At 45.6% G+C, this 15,833-nt stretch overlaps 1 protein-coding gene across 1 annotated transcript in view; it reads left to right on the forward strand.

Moving 5' to 3' along the window:
* Nucleotides 1-15,833, forward strand: part of LOC129699107 (contactin-associated protein-like 5) — a 1,038,064-nt gene that overhangs the window by 585,684 nt on the left and 436,547 nt on the right. The window contains exons 9-10 of the mRNA XM_055638766.1: nt 3,870-4,019; nt 11,131-11,302. Coding sequence (XP_055494741.1) covers nt 3,870-4,019; nt 11,131-11,302 — 322 coding nt within the window. The remainder of the gene's footprint in view (nt 1-3,869; nt 4,020-11,130; nt 11,303-15,833) is intronic.

Here is a 15,833-nt window from a genome sequence, read left to right on the forward strand (position 1 = left end):
CGTTGCATTTACCCTGCTATTGCTCTCATAATTTTATGCAACTCGATAAGATCAGCCCTTATTCTCCTGCGCTCCAAGGAGCGGACTTGCACATCTTTTCTTGCCTCTTCTTCCTATGAATGGTTACTCGATGCAATAAATCTCAGCCAATGTAGCAGGTCTGAACATTGATGGTACTGGACTGGCAGATAGGAGATTAGTGGGCAAAATTAGGGCACATGGTATTGGGGATAGAGTGCTGACATGGATAGAAAATTGGTTGGCAGACAGGAAACAAAGAGTAGGGATTAACGGGCCCCTTTCAGAATGGCAGGCAGTGACTAGTGGGGGTGGTGGGGGCGCTGCGAGCCAGATGCCCTGCCAGCTGTGTGTTAGATTTTTCTACTTTTTTTGTTTTTTCAATTTGTCTCAATGTGTGTTTTGAATGTTTCTTGGTGTGTCTTGTGACGGGGGAGATGTAGGGTGGGGGAGGGGTAAGGGGGAAACCGCTTGGGTCACCACCTCCACGGAGAGGCGACTTTTTCCACGTCGCCTCCGTCGCGGCCTAACACAAAGGATCGGTGCGACCTTTCCCGGAGACGCACCCGGGGCTTCAGCCGCGGGTGCAGCGTAGACTTTTTCATCACAGAGCGGGCAAGTCCTCACCGGGGTCAGCGGAAGGGAGCGCTCCGTTCGCTGGCCCCCGGCAACCTGAAGCCATGGTCTGCGGAGCTCCAGCTGGCACAGCGTCCGAAGCCTGGGATCCTGGTTGGGGACCCCGGAGGAGAAGAGCTCTGAGTCACTGTCTCAGAGGGTGGTGGAGGCCGGTTCTCGAGATAACTAGATTGGGCTCTTCAACGGAGTCAGGGGATATGGGGAGAAGGAAGGAACGGGATACTGATTGCGGATGATCAGCCATAATCATATTGAATGGCAGTGCTGGCTCGAAGGGCCGAATGGCCCAGTCCAGCACCTATTGTCTATTGTCTATTGTTTATTGTCTTATGCTTCTTGTAAGTGGTGGTGGTGGAAAGATAGGTGGAAACAGGGCCACGACATGAACGCTCTTTCCTTGACCTCATGGTAGTGGTCCAAATCCGTAATCAGTTCATTAAAGCAGCCCAAATTGCATTCGAGAAAAGTAGTATATTCTTGATAAAAAGTTATGAAAAGTTTTCTTAAATTGATTGCATTGTGAGCACTTTCAGGGCCAGATGTAACATTTTCTCCTGAACTAGTCATTTTTATTCATGCTTTTTGCATATGTGTGACAATAGTCCCTCCAATAATTCCACAAAAGAAATGTTCTCAATTGATTTAATTCTCATATTCTGTTAACATCTTAAACACTTTGCTAAGCTTCTTTGGCATTAAGCTGAATTCCTAATCTTATCGTTACCCTTTTGTTTGCATTTTCCTATTCTTTAACTGACAGGTTTTTATCTGACAGCACTTATGATTTCTTTCTTTCCAACGTTTCTTTCAAATTCATTCTCCATTTTTTCTGATCGCATGCCAGCAAAAAGCTGAACCTCTATTCTTCCCATTTATATCTCCAATAGTCCTCTGCCGTAGCCCTCTCTTTGTGCTTTCAGTAATAACCCCAGAAGACTTCCTACTTCGAATGTAGACACAAAATGGTGGAGTAACTCAGCAGGACGGGCAGCTTCTCTGGAATGAAGGCATGGGCGACGTTTCGGGTCGAGACCCTTCTTCAGACTGAGAGTCAGTCATTCTCAGCTTCCCCCCAGTCTAGTTTCAGTCAATTAAACACTGAGTCAAGCACTTGCGCGTCTAAACTTTATTTTGGATAAACACAATAACAGTTGCCCACTACCATACCTAACCACCGCCGGTTCGATCCTTGTATCTGCTTGGCCAAGCCCTCCTATCCTCATGCAAGCAGAGACATTCCAAAAGGTCACACAGTCCCAAGCGTTCTTGCAGAAGATCGACACAGGACCTCGTGGGAGCTGCCTTTCATTGGCCCCAACCACCACCCTTTGTGTGAAAAAGTTACACCTCAGATTCCTATGAACTCTTTCCCCCTCCACCTTAAACCTATGTCCTCTGGTCCTCGATTCATTTACCCTCGGCCAGGGATTCTACCCAGTCAATTCCTCTCATGCATTTTAGTGCAAGGTAAAGTCAGTAAAGTCCAAACAAAGACAGTCGAAGGGTCACCAATGAGGTAAATAGTAGTTCAGGACTGCTCTCTAGTTGTTGGTAGGATGGTTCGGTTGATAACAGTAGCGGAGAAACTGTCCCTGAATCTGGAGGTGTGCGTTTTCACATTTCGATGACTTTTGCCCGATGGGAGAGGGGAGAAGAGGGAGTAGCCAGGGTGCGACTCATCCTTGATTATGCTGCTGGCCTTGCTGGGGCAGCGTGCGGTGTAGTCAATGGAAGGGAGGTCGGTTTGTGTGATGGTCTGGGCTGCGTCCACAATTTGCTGCAATTTCTTGCTCTCTTGGATGGGGCTTTTCCCAAGCTGTGCTGCATCCCCATTAAATGTTCTCTATCCTATAGAATCAAAAAGAAACTTAGGAACAAAAGCAATTTTAAAAAAAGCTGGAAATAAATAACAAGTGAGACTGGATTTGTGGCAAGAAAATTTCAAGTCTAGCATTTCAACCTGACCTTTTATTTCAAAATGTTTAAAAAAATGCCATCTTATTTCATCAGAGTAGTTTGGTTAATTACAGCTGGTCAAATCTCTGCCTAACACTGAAGTACTTAGGCTGGGCACGAGTTTGCGATTTCTTAGGTCTTAACATCGGGCCTGACAACCAACAAGGGATTTAAAATCACACACATGCCAAGCTAGCTCAACAAACCAGGATAGACATAAAATGCTGGAGTAACTCAGCGGGACAGGCAGCATCTCTGGATAGAAGGAATGGGTGATGTTTCGGATCGAGACCCTTCTTCAGACTGAGAGTCAGGGGAGAGAGATACAAGAGATATGGACAATGTTGCATAACGTTCCTTAGGGAAAGGAGGAGAACCTCTTCAAAATGGGCATACCTTGAGGAGATTCTGCAGTAGAGCTGACGTTTTGGGTTCGAGACCCTTCATCAGACTGAGTCAGGGGCGAGGGAGATACAGGGATAAGGAGTTGTATGGTGTGAAAACGAGACAAAGGGGATGAAGTTCAAGCAAGTACAATAGATCATTGTTGGCTGGGAGTTAGCTGCTTTTTTATATCTGTTCAAAGCAAGCAGATAAAACAGAGACAGTAAAGGGCCTGTCCCACCTGGGTGTCATTTGCACATCATGCAGTTGGCGCACAAAGATTTTGTACGTCCCAAAATCCTGGGGCGCTGCGCGAGACGGCACGTCACCGCCTACGTCACAACGCACCATGCGCGCATAACATGCACGTCACAACGCGCGCGTCATGACACGTAAATATTGCCCAAGTGGGACAGGCCCTTTAGACTAGTCGGAGAACTGGGAAGGGGGAAGGATGTAGAGGGAGGGAAAGCAAACGTTACTTGAAGTTAGAGGAGTCAATGTTCATACCACTGGTGCGCAAGCTGTCAAAGCGAAATATAAGGTGCTGTCCCTCCAATTTGCGCTGGCCCTCACTCTGACAATGGAGGAGGCCCAGGACACAAAGGTCAAGGTGGGCATGAGAGGGGGAGGGGGAGGGGGAGTTAAAGTGTTTAGCAATCGGGAGACCAGGTAGGTTTAGGCAGACTGAGCGGAGGTGTTCAGCGAAACGATCGGCGAGCCTCTGTTGGAGTAACTGTGGGAATGGGAACGGGAGTTAGAGTGTTTAGCGACCGGCGGCTAATAAACCAGGGAGCAGCCTTGCACACATAACTCTGTGGCCTCGTGGAAGAATTGTATTGATCCCATGTTAATTGGATATCTCATCTCTCCAGGTGTTAATCTAAATGATGGTCTGTGGCACTCTATCAATTTGAATGCCAGAAGAAATCGTGTTAGCATCATATTGGACAATAATGCAACTTCAACCTTTCATTCAACCATTCAGATGCAGATTTACTCTGGGAGCAGCTATTATTTTGGAGGTGAGTGTATACTGCATCTATTGTGAGCGTTCATTTTCAATTCATTTATTTTTCCAACATGGTCTGCTGTCGGAAATATTCTAAAATTTGAGCTTCATCTTCAGTTTTGATTTTAATTTTCAAACTACAACCCTGAAACAGGCCCTTCCGCCCATCGAGTTTGTGCCGACCAGCGCTCCCCGCACATGTACAGTATCTTTTTTAGCTTAGTTTAGCTTAGTTTATTGTCACGTGTACCGAGGTACAGTGAAAACCATTTAGAGTGATACAGTATGGAGAAAGGCCCTTCAGACTAACTTGCCCATGCCAACCAACGCTGTCCCAGCTACACCAGTCCCACTTGTCTGCGCTTGGTCTATACTCCTCCAAACCTGCCCTATCAATGTACCTCTCTAATTGTTTCTTAAATGGTGGGAAAGTCCCAGCCTCAACTACCTCATCTAGCAGCTTGTTCTATACACCCACCACCATCTGTGTGTGAAAAGGTTACCCCTCGGATTCCTATTAAATCTTTTCCCCTTCACCCTGAACCTAAGTCCTCTAGTCCTCGATTCCCCTACTCTGGGCAATAGACTCTGCGTGTTGTGTTGCATGCTAACCAGTCAGCGGAAAGACAATACATGATTACAATCGAGCCATTTACTATAGATACATGACAAGGGAATAACGTTTAGTGCAAGGTAAAGCCAGTAAAGTCCGATCAACGATAGTCCGAGGGTCACCAATGAGGTAGGTGGTGGTTCAGCACTGCTCTCTAGTTGTGGTAGGATGATTCAGTTGCCTGATAACAGCTGGGAAGAAACTGTCTTTCACACACTAGGACAAATAAACTTGACTTGACTAGTTGTGGTAGGATGATTCAGTTGCCTGATAACAGCTGGGAAGAAACTGTCTTTCACGCACTAGGGACAATTTACAATTATACCAGGTCAATCAGCCTACAAAGCTGTTCGTTTTTGGACAATAGACAATATAGTGAATTGACAATAGGTGCAGGAGTAGGCCATTCGACCCTTCGAGCCAGCACTGCCATTCACTGTGATCATGGCTGATCATCCACAATCAGTAACCCGTTCCTGCCTTCACCCCAAATCCCTTGACTCGGCTCTCTTTAAGAGCTCTACCTAACTCAGTGTGGAGGGAAACTGAAGATCCCGGGGAAAACCCACGCAGGTCACGGGGAGAACGTACAAACTCCACACAGACAGCACCCGTAGTCAGGATCAAACCCGGTTCTCTGGCACTGCAAGCCAGCAGCTCTACCTTTTGAAATCTTGCCTCTGAAAGCTGAGGTAATTTATTTGACGTAATTCAATAAAGTACCATTGTTCAATGATGATTGCAGTGTGCTGAGCATCAAATTATTCCCTTATTTCAGTAGTCTAGTGCAGTGTGTACCTGATAAATTTTTAATGTTCGATATATCTTCAACTGTAATCAGCAGAAGAGCTGGTGGCATAAATCTCTGAACAACTTGTACTGAATCTGCTGAATGAAATAACCATACAGCAGTCAAGTAATATCTTTAACACTATAAAGTAAAATGGCATGACAATTAAGTGCTTTGCTTTGTGCTGTATCACAAAACCACTGTCAGATTCAACTAAAAGGCAGTGGCATGTTTCAGAAAGCAAGCTTTTTGAGCATAGTTACTTGTTAATTGTACTGCTCTGATGTTATCTCCAGCTGCTTTTGAATTGGCCGGAAGATAGACACAAAATGCAGGACAGGCAGCATCTCTGTCTGATAGGAACAGAATTAGGCCCATAAGTCTCCTCCATCATTCTTTAATCATGGCTGATCTATCTCTCCCTCCTCACCCCATTCTCCTGTCTTCTCCCCCTAAGCTCAGACACCCGTACTAATTTAGAACCTATCTATCTCTGCCTTAACAATATCCTCTGACTTTGCCTCCATGGCCTTCTGTGGCAACAATTCCACAGATTCATCACCCTCTGACTAAAGAGGTTCCTCCTCATCTCCTTCCCAAAAGAACGTTCTTTAATTCTGAGGCTATGACTTCTGGTCCTAGACTCTCCCACTCGTGGAAAAATCCTCTCCACATCCACTCAATCCAAGCCTTTCACGAGGTCTTTACTGATCTTAGTGAATAGTGATCTCTCAGTGAATGTTGAAGCAGTCTCAAGGGTCTGAGTGGCCCATTTCTATTTTCTATGCTCTTGTGGTTCTTAATCTCCCCCATCCCTTGAATCAATCTGGTTAACCTCTGTTGTAGAAGGAACTGGAGATGCTGGTTTACACCAAAGATAGACACAAAATTGGATGGGCAGCATCTCTGGAAAGAAGGAATAGATGATGTTCCGGGGTCAGAGACCCTTCTTCAGACCGAACCTTTGTGGATCTTAAACTTTGTTGTACTTTATCTATCATCACAAATGTATGACCTTAGTTTATTGTCACGTTTCCCGAGGTGCAGTGAACAGCTTTTGCTGCGTGCTAACCAGTCAGCGAAAAGATAATACATGATCACAATCAATACAAGATTACCACTGTCTACAGATACACGTTAAAGGGAATATTGTGAATGATGTTTAGTGCAAGATAAAGCCAGTAAACTCTGACCTAAGATAGTCCGCGGGTCTCCAATTAGGTAGATAGTAGTTCAGGACTGCTCTCTAGTTGTTGGTAGTATGGTTCAGTTGCCTGGTAACAGCTGGGAAGAAACTATCCCTGAATCTGGAGCTGTGTGTTTTCACACTTCTTGCCCCTCCCCGTTGGATTGCAACCTTGTCGTGGTCGGGGAGCTTGTGTGTCTCAGTGACCCCTAGAGCTATGCCAGCGGGAGATTCGTCTCCTATTAGGGTCTCCCATGCTGGACAGGTCGAAGGGTAGAGGCGAGACGAAGAGCGATCCACTGGTCCTCCAGGTTGGAGGTTGAACACAGGGCTAACAACCCTGTCTCGTAAAACAAATATGTTACGGAAACAGCAACTGAAGGAATCAACACTACTGGGCGTGATGGACTTCCAGGGCTATCGACAGATGCTAGGATGAATGTACTAAGAAGAGAACCAGACAGCGTCCCAAGAACAGCCCTGCCCTGGACACCGGAAGGGAAAAGGAAAAGAGGGAGACCCAAAACCACCTGGCGTCGAACTGTAGAGGAGGAAATGAAAAGAATGGACCTGACCTGGGGTAGTGTCCAGAAGCTAGCCCAGAACAGACAGGAGTGGAGGACCTTCCTTGCTGCCCTACATGCCAGGAGGCATAATAGGCAGTAAGTAAGTAAGTATACCTCTTGCCCGATGGGAGAGGGGGGAAGAGAGAGTGACCGACCGTGGTGCGAATCGTCCTTGATTATGCTGCTGGACTTGCCACCATTTCCTTATTCCTTTTCTTCAGAGGTACCGTGTGGCCCGCTGAGTCACTCCAGCATTTTGTGGCCATCTTCGGCGTAAACCAGCATCTGCAGTTCCTTCCCGCACTTGTTCATGACGCAGACCGTGATTGCATTGCCAGACGAGTCCCCCTGAGGCCAAAAATCCAATCCCACCACGGCAGATTGCAAATTATATAAACCTGGAATTTGAAGGAAATGCAAATTGGTAAAGGTTACCAATAAATCACCGGAGTGTCATTCGATCCCATCTGGTGCACGTATATCCTGAAGCAAAGAAGATCTGCCACTCCTTTCTGGTCTGACCTGTTATAACTCCAGACCTATCAACCGATTATAAACACAATATGCTGGAGTAACTAAGCGGGTCAGTCCGAAGAAGGGTCTCGACCCGAAACGTCACCCTTTCCTTACTGTCTGACCCGCTAAGTTACTCAGCATTTTCCGTCTATCTTTGCTGTAAACCAGCATCTGCAGTTCCTTCCTACACATAGGCTGCCCAGTGAAATGGCCCATTGACTTTTACAGCTTGGCATTGAAATAGGCATTTTGGCCCATCAGTCCACGTCTAGCGTCAAGAGTCAAGGGTGTTTTATTGTTATACGTCCCAGATAGAACAATGACATTCTTACTTGCTGCAACACAACACAATATGGAAACATAGTACACTGTAAACAATATAATCAATGAGAAAAAAAAGTTCAGTACACATACCCACAAGTACCCACGCGCACACACACACACACACATATATATATATATAGATATATACTAGACTAAGTGGGACCCGTTGGGTTCCAGCTTCACACGGGAAGGCAGGTCCCCCAACACAATATTCCACCTCTCCACCAATTCCAATATACACACACACACTCACATACACACACATACGCTCATACACACATACACTCACACACACACACACACATACACTCACACACACATACACACACTCACACACACACACACATACACATACACACACAATCACACACACACACACACACACACACACACACACACACACACACACACACACACACACACACAATCACACACACAGACACACACACAGACACACACACACACACACACACACACACTCACACACACACACACACACACACACACTCACACGCACACACACACACACACACACACACACACTCACACACACACAGACTCACACACACATACACACACACACGCACACACACACATACACTCACACACACACACACACACACACACACACACACACACACACACACATACTCACACACACACACACACAGGCTCACATACACTCACACACACACACACACACACACACACACTCACACACACTCACACACTCACACACCATATATATGACAGTAAACTTTCTTGAATCTACTCACATGGCTGAGTGCGGCCTCTCCACTGTGGGGCTTCCGCAATCAGCGGCACTTCCGCAATCAGCGCAACCTCTGCACTCACTCAACCTGTCCACTAAGCGGAAGTCATGAAATGAGCGGGTCTTTTGGACTAAACACAGTCGGGCCTAATAAAACATTTATTCCTTCCAAACACAGTCGGACCTAATAAAGCCTCTATTTCTTCCAAACACAGTCAGACATAATAAAGCATTTATTCCTTCCAAACACAGATGGACCTAATAAAGCATTGCAGATTCAAGCACAGGTAGAGCAGCAGGCCAAACAAAGCATGGCATTGTCATTTCATGTCATTTCCAATTAATCATTGCACTTTCAAATACAGGCAGGGCAGCAGGCCAAACAACTCATGGCATTGTCATATCATTTTCACTTCATTTTCTAACAAATCATTTATTGCAAGTACATTGCAGACTCACAGTTCAGTTGATTCACAGCTTAGAATGACAGCCGTGGCCTCTCCCTCACGATCTTGCAGATCCAATGACACATATCGATTACAACAGCACATGAATGACAGTTCCCTAACCCAATAACACAGTGACTAATACATTGTATTCAAAGGGAGCTTCTAGAAGGAAGTCAATATCGATAAAGAATGCAACATGTGCCTTGGGATTCAGCCAACCCAGGCAAGACTTAGTATTTCGACCAATCAACAACTAACACAGTAAAGCTTTGCAACATTATTTACAAAATGTATACCTGGTTTGCATTGATCCAATTAGCTCCATGCATTTCACACTTCATTGTTAGACGTCTGCATATGTCCCATTCTTTCTCTGCAGCACTTATCTGGGCGACAGACATGCTGGCACCATTCAGCAGCTTGTCTCAGTTCAGCAAAGGCACATTTAACTTGAGCTAAATGGCCTAGCAGCACATAAGTCCTTACTCAATTTTAATGCCATGGCTGCTCCAATTTAGCCAAGATTAACACATTCATATCCACTTCCTCCAGATTCTCCAGGGGTGCTGCTGGTAGAGCTGCTGCCTCAGAGTGCCCGAGGCCCGGGTTCGATCCTGACTTGGGTGATGTCTGTGTGGTGATTTCACGTCCTCTGTGACCATGTGGGTTTCCTCCAGGTGCTTGATGGTTAATAGATCACTGTAAAAAATTGCCTCTAGTGTGTAGATTACATAGGACTGGTGCACAGGTGATTGATGGTCCACGCGGACTTGCTGGGCTGTGGGACCTGTTTCCATGCTGTATCTCCAAACATAACAATGGGCCCATCATCTGTTAATCAAAACAGTAGTAGAGCTGCTGCCTTACAGCGCCAGAGATCCTTGTTCGAACCCGACTACGGTAGCTGTCTACACAGAGCTTGTACGTTCTCCCTGTGACCGCATGGGTTTGCTCCGGTTTCCTCCCACACTTTACAGACATACATGTTTTGTAGCTTAACTGGCTTTGGTAAAATTGTAAATAGTCCCTAGTGTGTGTAGGATATTGTTAGTGTTCGGGGTGATCGCCGGTCGGTGTGGACTGGGTGGGCCGAAGGGCCAGTTTCCATGCTGTATCTTGAACCAGAGAGCAGTCCTGAACTAGTGTCTACCTTGTTGCTGACCCTCGGACTATCCTTGATCGGTCTTTGCTGTCTTTATCCTGCTCTAAACGTTATTCCCTTAGCATGTATGTAAACGGCTCGATTGTAATCGTGTATTGTCTTTCCGCTGACTGAATAGCGTGCAACAAAACCTGTTCACTGTACCTTGGTACACGTGACAATAAACTAAACTGTACTGTGAAAGTCTAAAAAATGGACTCATCACTATCTTTAAAACTGGAACTTTCCATCCAGAGCCTCCAATCATCTGTTGAAGTGGGATGGAAACACGGAAGCTAATTGGCTTTTGCTGAAGAAGGGTCTCGACCCATTCCTTCTCTCCAGAGATGCTGCCTGTCCCGCTGAGTTACTCCAGCATTTTGTGTCTATCTTCGGTTTAAACCAGCACCTGCGGTTCCTTCCGACACATGTTTTTTAGTTTTGGATGGAAACAGGTCCTTCGGCCCACCGGATCCGCGCCGACCAGCGATCCCCGCACATTAGCACTATCCTACACCCACTAGGGTCAATTTTTACATTTAACAAGCCAATTAACCTACAAACCTGTACATCTTTGGAGTGTAGGAGGAAACCGAAGGTCTCGGAGAAAACCCACAGGGAGAACGTAAAAACTCTGTACCGACAGCACCCGCAGTCGGGATCGAACCCGGGTCTCTGGAATTGCATTTGTTGTAAGGCAGCAACTCTACAGCTGCGCCACCGTTGTTTGCTGGCTTCTTATCATCTAATATGTTTCTCTTCTGCAGGTTGCCCCGAACAAACTGCTGACACTGATTGTTCAAATCCCTTTGGTGCGTTTGAAGGCTGCATGCGACTTATTCTGATAGACAACCAAGCAGTGGATCTCATTTTAGTACAACAGGGTCTACAGGGGAACTTCACCGACCTATACATAGACCTGTGTGGCATCCAGGACAGGTAATTGTATTTCTCTTTATGTACCACTGAAGAATTTACTGCATGTCATCGCCTCCCACGTGTATGAACATGTACAGGCAAATAAATATTCCTCAAAGCCTCTGCTTGTTTTAATTTAGTTTAGTTTAGAGATACAGTGCGAAAAAAACAGGCCCTTCAGCCCACTGAATCGACGCCGACCAGCGATCACCGCATAATAACACTATCCTATACACTCCAGGGGCATTTTGACATGTTAGACCAAGCCGATTAACCTACTCACCTCCTCGTCTTTGGAGTGTGGGAGGAAACCGAAGATCTCGGAGAAAATCCACGCTGGTCACGGGGAGAACGTAATGTATGAAATACATCAATGCATTTCTTGAAACGCATTGCATTTTTGGAGGTTGAGCTGGCTGGGACTCTATCCTTTGGAGCGCAGGAGGATGAGGGGTGATCTTGTAGAGGTGTGCAAAATCATGAGAGGAATGGGTCGGGTAGATGTACAGTGTCTCTTGCCCAGAGTCGGGGTATCGAGGACCTGAGAACATCAGTTTAACGTGAAGGGAAAAAGATGTAATAGGGATCTGGGGGGTAACGTATTCTCACACAGAGTGGTGGGTGTATGGAATGAGCTTCCAGAGGAGGTAGTTGAGGCTGGGACTATCCCAGTGTTTAAGAATCAATCAGATGGGTACAAGGATAGGACAGGTTTGAAGGGACATGGGGCCAAAAGGAGGCAGGTGGGACTAGTGTGGATGGCACACGTTGGTCGGTGTGGATAAGATGGGCCGAGGGGCCTGTGTCCACGCTGTAAGACTCTAAGACTCTATGTGTGAAAGAGGAGGAGCAGGATGGAGCAGGGACACTAATAGCTAAACATCGGCGAGGGGGTTATTTGAGAGATGGATTGTTGGAAAAAAAGGCCGGAGATGTGGGGAGAGGTGTGGGATGAGGAGCTTAAAGAGTTCTATCTGGATACTTGCATAGCATCAGCACAAGGAGCTTAGATGATTCACTTTGTTTCCCCTTTCCCCCCCCTGCCAGCCTGAATAAATTGAATTCTACAAACCCCCTCACCACCTCCAGTTTAAATTCCATTTGGAATATTTTGGAGGACCAAGAAACCAAGAAACCACCCCATGTGGCTAAGACGTCAGTAAAAGTTATTTAGTCAATGATGTGCATGCTTTTCACAGCTGTCGGATTCAAGTTGGGTACAATAGATTTATGACCTTGTGTTTTTCTCCTGTTGAGCTCAGGGCAGTGATGTATCTTTCGAAAGCTCTTTTTAATGGTTGGATATTTATGTGTGCAGTATCCTGGGGACATCTTCATGCTGGAATAGTCTTTATCGGCTCTGCAATTATACATTTTTGCATAATACACGCGGTGGTTGCAGTTGAAATGTGGATTAAACACCAGTTTTAAAATAAACACTTAACATTATTACAATCCCTCATCGTATTTGATTGCGGCCAAGTTCTCCACACAATGTAGTTTTAATGGAGAGTGTTGTTAAATAGGCGGACACAGCAGGCTGTTTACGCTTCAGTAAAATGGCCGTAGGATCGCAGTCTGCTCTCGTGGTTTGCTCTGTTACTTTGACTCCACAGAGTGAGGGAGGAGAGTAGAACAAAGGAAGACCCTGCGAGGGGGGACCGCTGCGAAGAGGGGTGTCGGGGAGGAAGAACATACGAGGATACTTTGTAACTATGTCGGTGCCCTTTATGTGGCGACCCTTTGCATACCTGACAAAACAAAGAATCTCACTGTGACTATAACGTATCATTCATTCATTTAGATATTATCACAAGGTCATCAGGCCAATGTGTTGGGAGTAGAATTGGGGCATTCGGCCCATCAAGTCCACACGTCCATTCAATCATGGCTGATCTATCTCACCCTCCTAACCACATTTTCCTGCCTTCTCCCTGTAACCTCTGACACCTGTACTAACCAAAAATCTATCGAACTCTGCCTTAAAAATATCCACTTACTTGGCCGCCACAGCCTACTGTGGCAATGAATTCCACAGATTCACCACTCTCTGACTGAAGAAATTCCTCCTTATCGCTTTCCTAAAAGAACGTCCGTTAATTCTAGAGGCTGTGACCTCTAGTTCTAAACTCTCCCATCTTCTTCCACATCCAATGATCCACATCCACATGACAGTGACGTTTAAGGGGCCTTTAGATTCCCTTAGAGTAATGGAGGGACATGAATCACATGCAGGCAGATGAGATTAGTTTCTAGAGTCATAGAGTGATAGAGTATGGAAACAGGCCCTTCGGCCCAACTTTCCCAGAAATATTCATTCATTCATCCATTCGGTCATACATTCATTCATACATTCATTCATTCATACATTCATTCAGTCATCCATTCATTCAATCATTCATTCATTCAATCATTCATTCATTCCATTTCTTCAGACATCAACAAATTGATAGAAAGACAGTTAGCGGATGAGACTTGTGGTTTCCGACCCAAAGCTAAAACAAAAGCAAGGAGACTTTGCGACCGTCATACAGATGTGATCTGCACACGACATGAAGGATGTGGTTGCAATAGATAAGGTGCAGATGAGATTTATGAGTCTGCTGCCGGAGTTGAAGAATTTTATGACGATGGATCAACAAGGCTGGGAATGTGCGTTTTTATTTTGTTGGGCAAAATAAATCGGGTGGTTGGTTGGAGAATTGATTGAATGGTATAAAATTATCAGAGAGACCCATACAGAACACTTGGAAACAATCTTGTTTCCCATGGTATTCCAAGTCCACAACAAGGGAAGATAGATTTGGAGACAGAAGGAACTGCAAATGCTGGAATCTTGAGCAAAACACAAAGTACCCCGGGTGCTGTCTGTACGGAGTTCGTAAGTTCTCCTCTTGACCGTGTGGGTTTTCCTCAGGTGCTCCGGTTTCCCCCCCACTCTCCAAAGACGTGCAGATTTGTAGATTAATTGTCTGTGGTAAAATTGCAAACTGTCCCACGACTGTAGTGTAGTGTTAATGTACGGGGTGATCGCAGGTCGGCACGGACTCGGTGGGTCGAAGGGCCTTTTTCTGCACTAGATCTTGAAACTAAGCTAAGCTAAAATGTAGGTTATTGCTTGTTTCTCATCTTTCCTCCCATATCCCACTGACCCATTGGTAGATGTATTGGCCGCGGTGCATTGCTCCTTGGTGTAGGTAAATAGCAAAATAATCAAAGTGGAGTGTCAAGAATGTGAAAGAGAATAAGTTTCAACATGCAGGTGAAAAGGGAATAGGATTGTGATTTTCAACTGGTTATCTGAAATTGCAGTATTGAGTGCCAAGACTTGGAACGATCTAATAATAAGATTAGATGCCATTCCTCAAAATTGTGTTGCAGTTCACCAGAATGATATGGAACTGAAGATAGTGAGGTGAGTGGCATTGTTCTGTGCTGCAAAGTTTTTTAAGTTCTGGAAAACAATGGGGGGCATAGAGAAGATAGACAGTCAGACCCTCTCTGGGAAATTCTGCGGAATTCTTTCCACAGAAGGCTGTGGAGGCCAATTCAATAGATATTTTTAAAGGGGAGATAGATAGATTCTTGATTGCTACGGGTGTTAGGGGTTAAGGGGAGCAGGCTGTGGAATGGGGTTCGGAGGTAGAGAGAGAGATCGACCATGATTGAATGGCAGAGTAGACCTGATGGGCAGAATGGCCAAATTCTGCTCCTACTGCTTATGAACTTTGACCCTTCGCCCATGGTGGAAGAGAGAGAAAATTAAAATGGAGCTATGCGTGGCATGTTTTTTTACACAGAGGGTGGTCGGTGACTGGATCACATTGGCAGGGGTGGCGGTGGGGTCAGATAATGACAGAGGCTTTTAAGAAGCTTTTAGATGAATTTGCGGGATTATGGATCACTTGGAGGCAGATGAGATCAGTTCAGCTAGGCATCATGTTCGGCACCAATATTGTGAGCCTAAGGGCCCGTTCCTCTGCTGTGTTGTTCGATGTTCGATGATTACAGAGTTGACGTGGAAAAGCTTTTCCCACTGAGAGTAGGGAAGATTCAAACAAGGGGACATGACTTGAGAATTAAGGGACAGATGTTTAGGGGTAACATGAGGGGGAACTTCTTTACTCAGAGAGTGGTGGCTGTGTGGAATGAGCTTCCAGTGAAGGTGGTGGAGGCAGGTTCATTTTTATCATTTAAAAATAAATTGGATAGTTATATGGACGGGAAAGGGATGGAGGGTTATGGTCTGAGCGCAGGTATATGGGACTAGGGGAGAATACGTGTTCGGCACGGACTAGAAGGGTCGAGATGGCCTGTTTCCGTGCTGTAATTGTTATATGGTTATATGGTTATATGATGTTCTATAAAGAAAGTTGAAGACTTTACCGGTACATGGATAGGACAGGATTAGAGGGATACGGGCCAAACGCAGGCAGGTGGGACTAATGGTCGAAGTGGGTAAGTTGGGGCCTGTTTCAACTGTAATACTCTATGGTACTCTATGTAATACTCCACACTGTAATACTCTATGGTACTCTAGTCTAGTTTAGTT

The sequence above is a fragment of the Leucoraja erinacea genome, chromosome 7, assembly GCF_028641065.1.
Source record: "Leucoraja erinacea ecotype New England chromosome 7, Leri_hhj_1, whole genome shotgun sequence".
Taxonomy (NCBI): Eukaryota; Metazoa; Chordata; class Chondrichthyes; order Rajiformes; family Rajidae; genus Leucoraja; species Leucoraja erinaceus.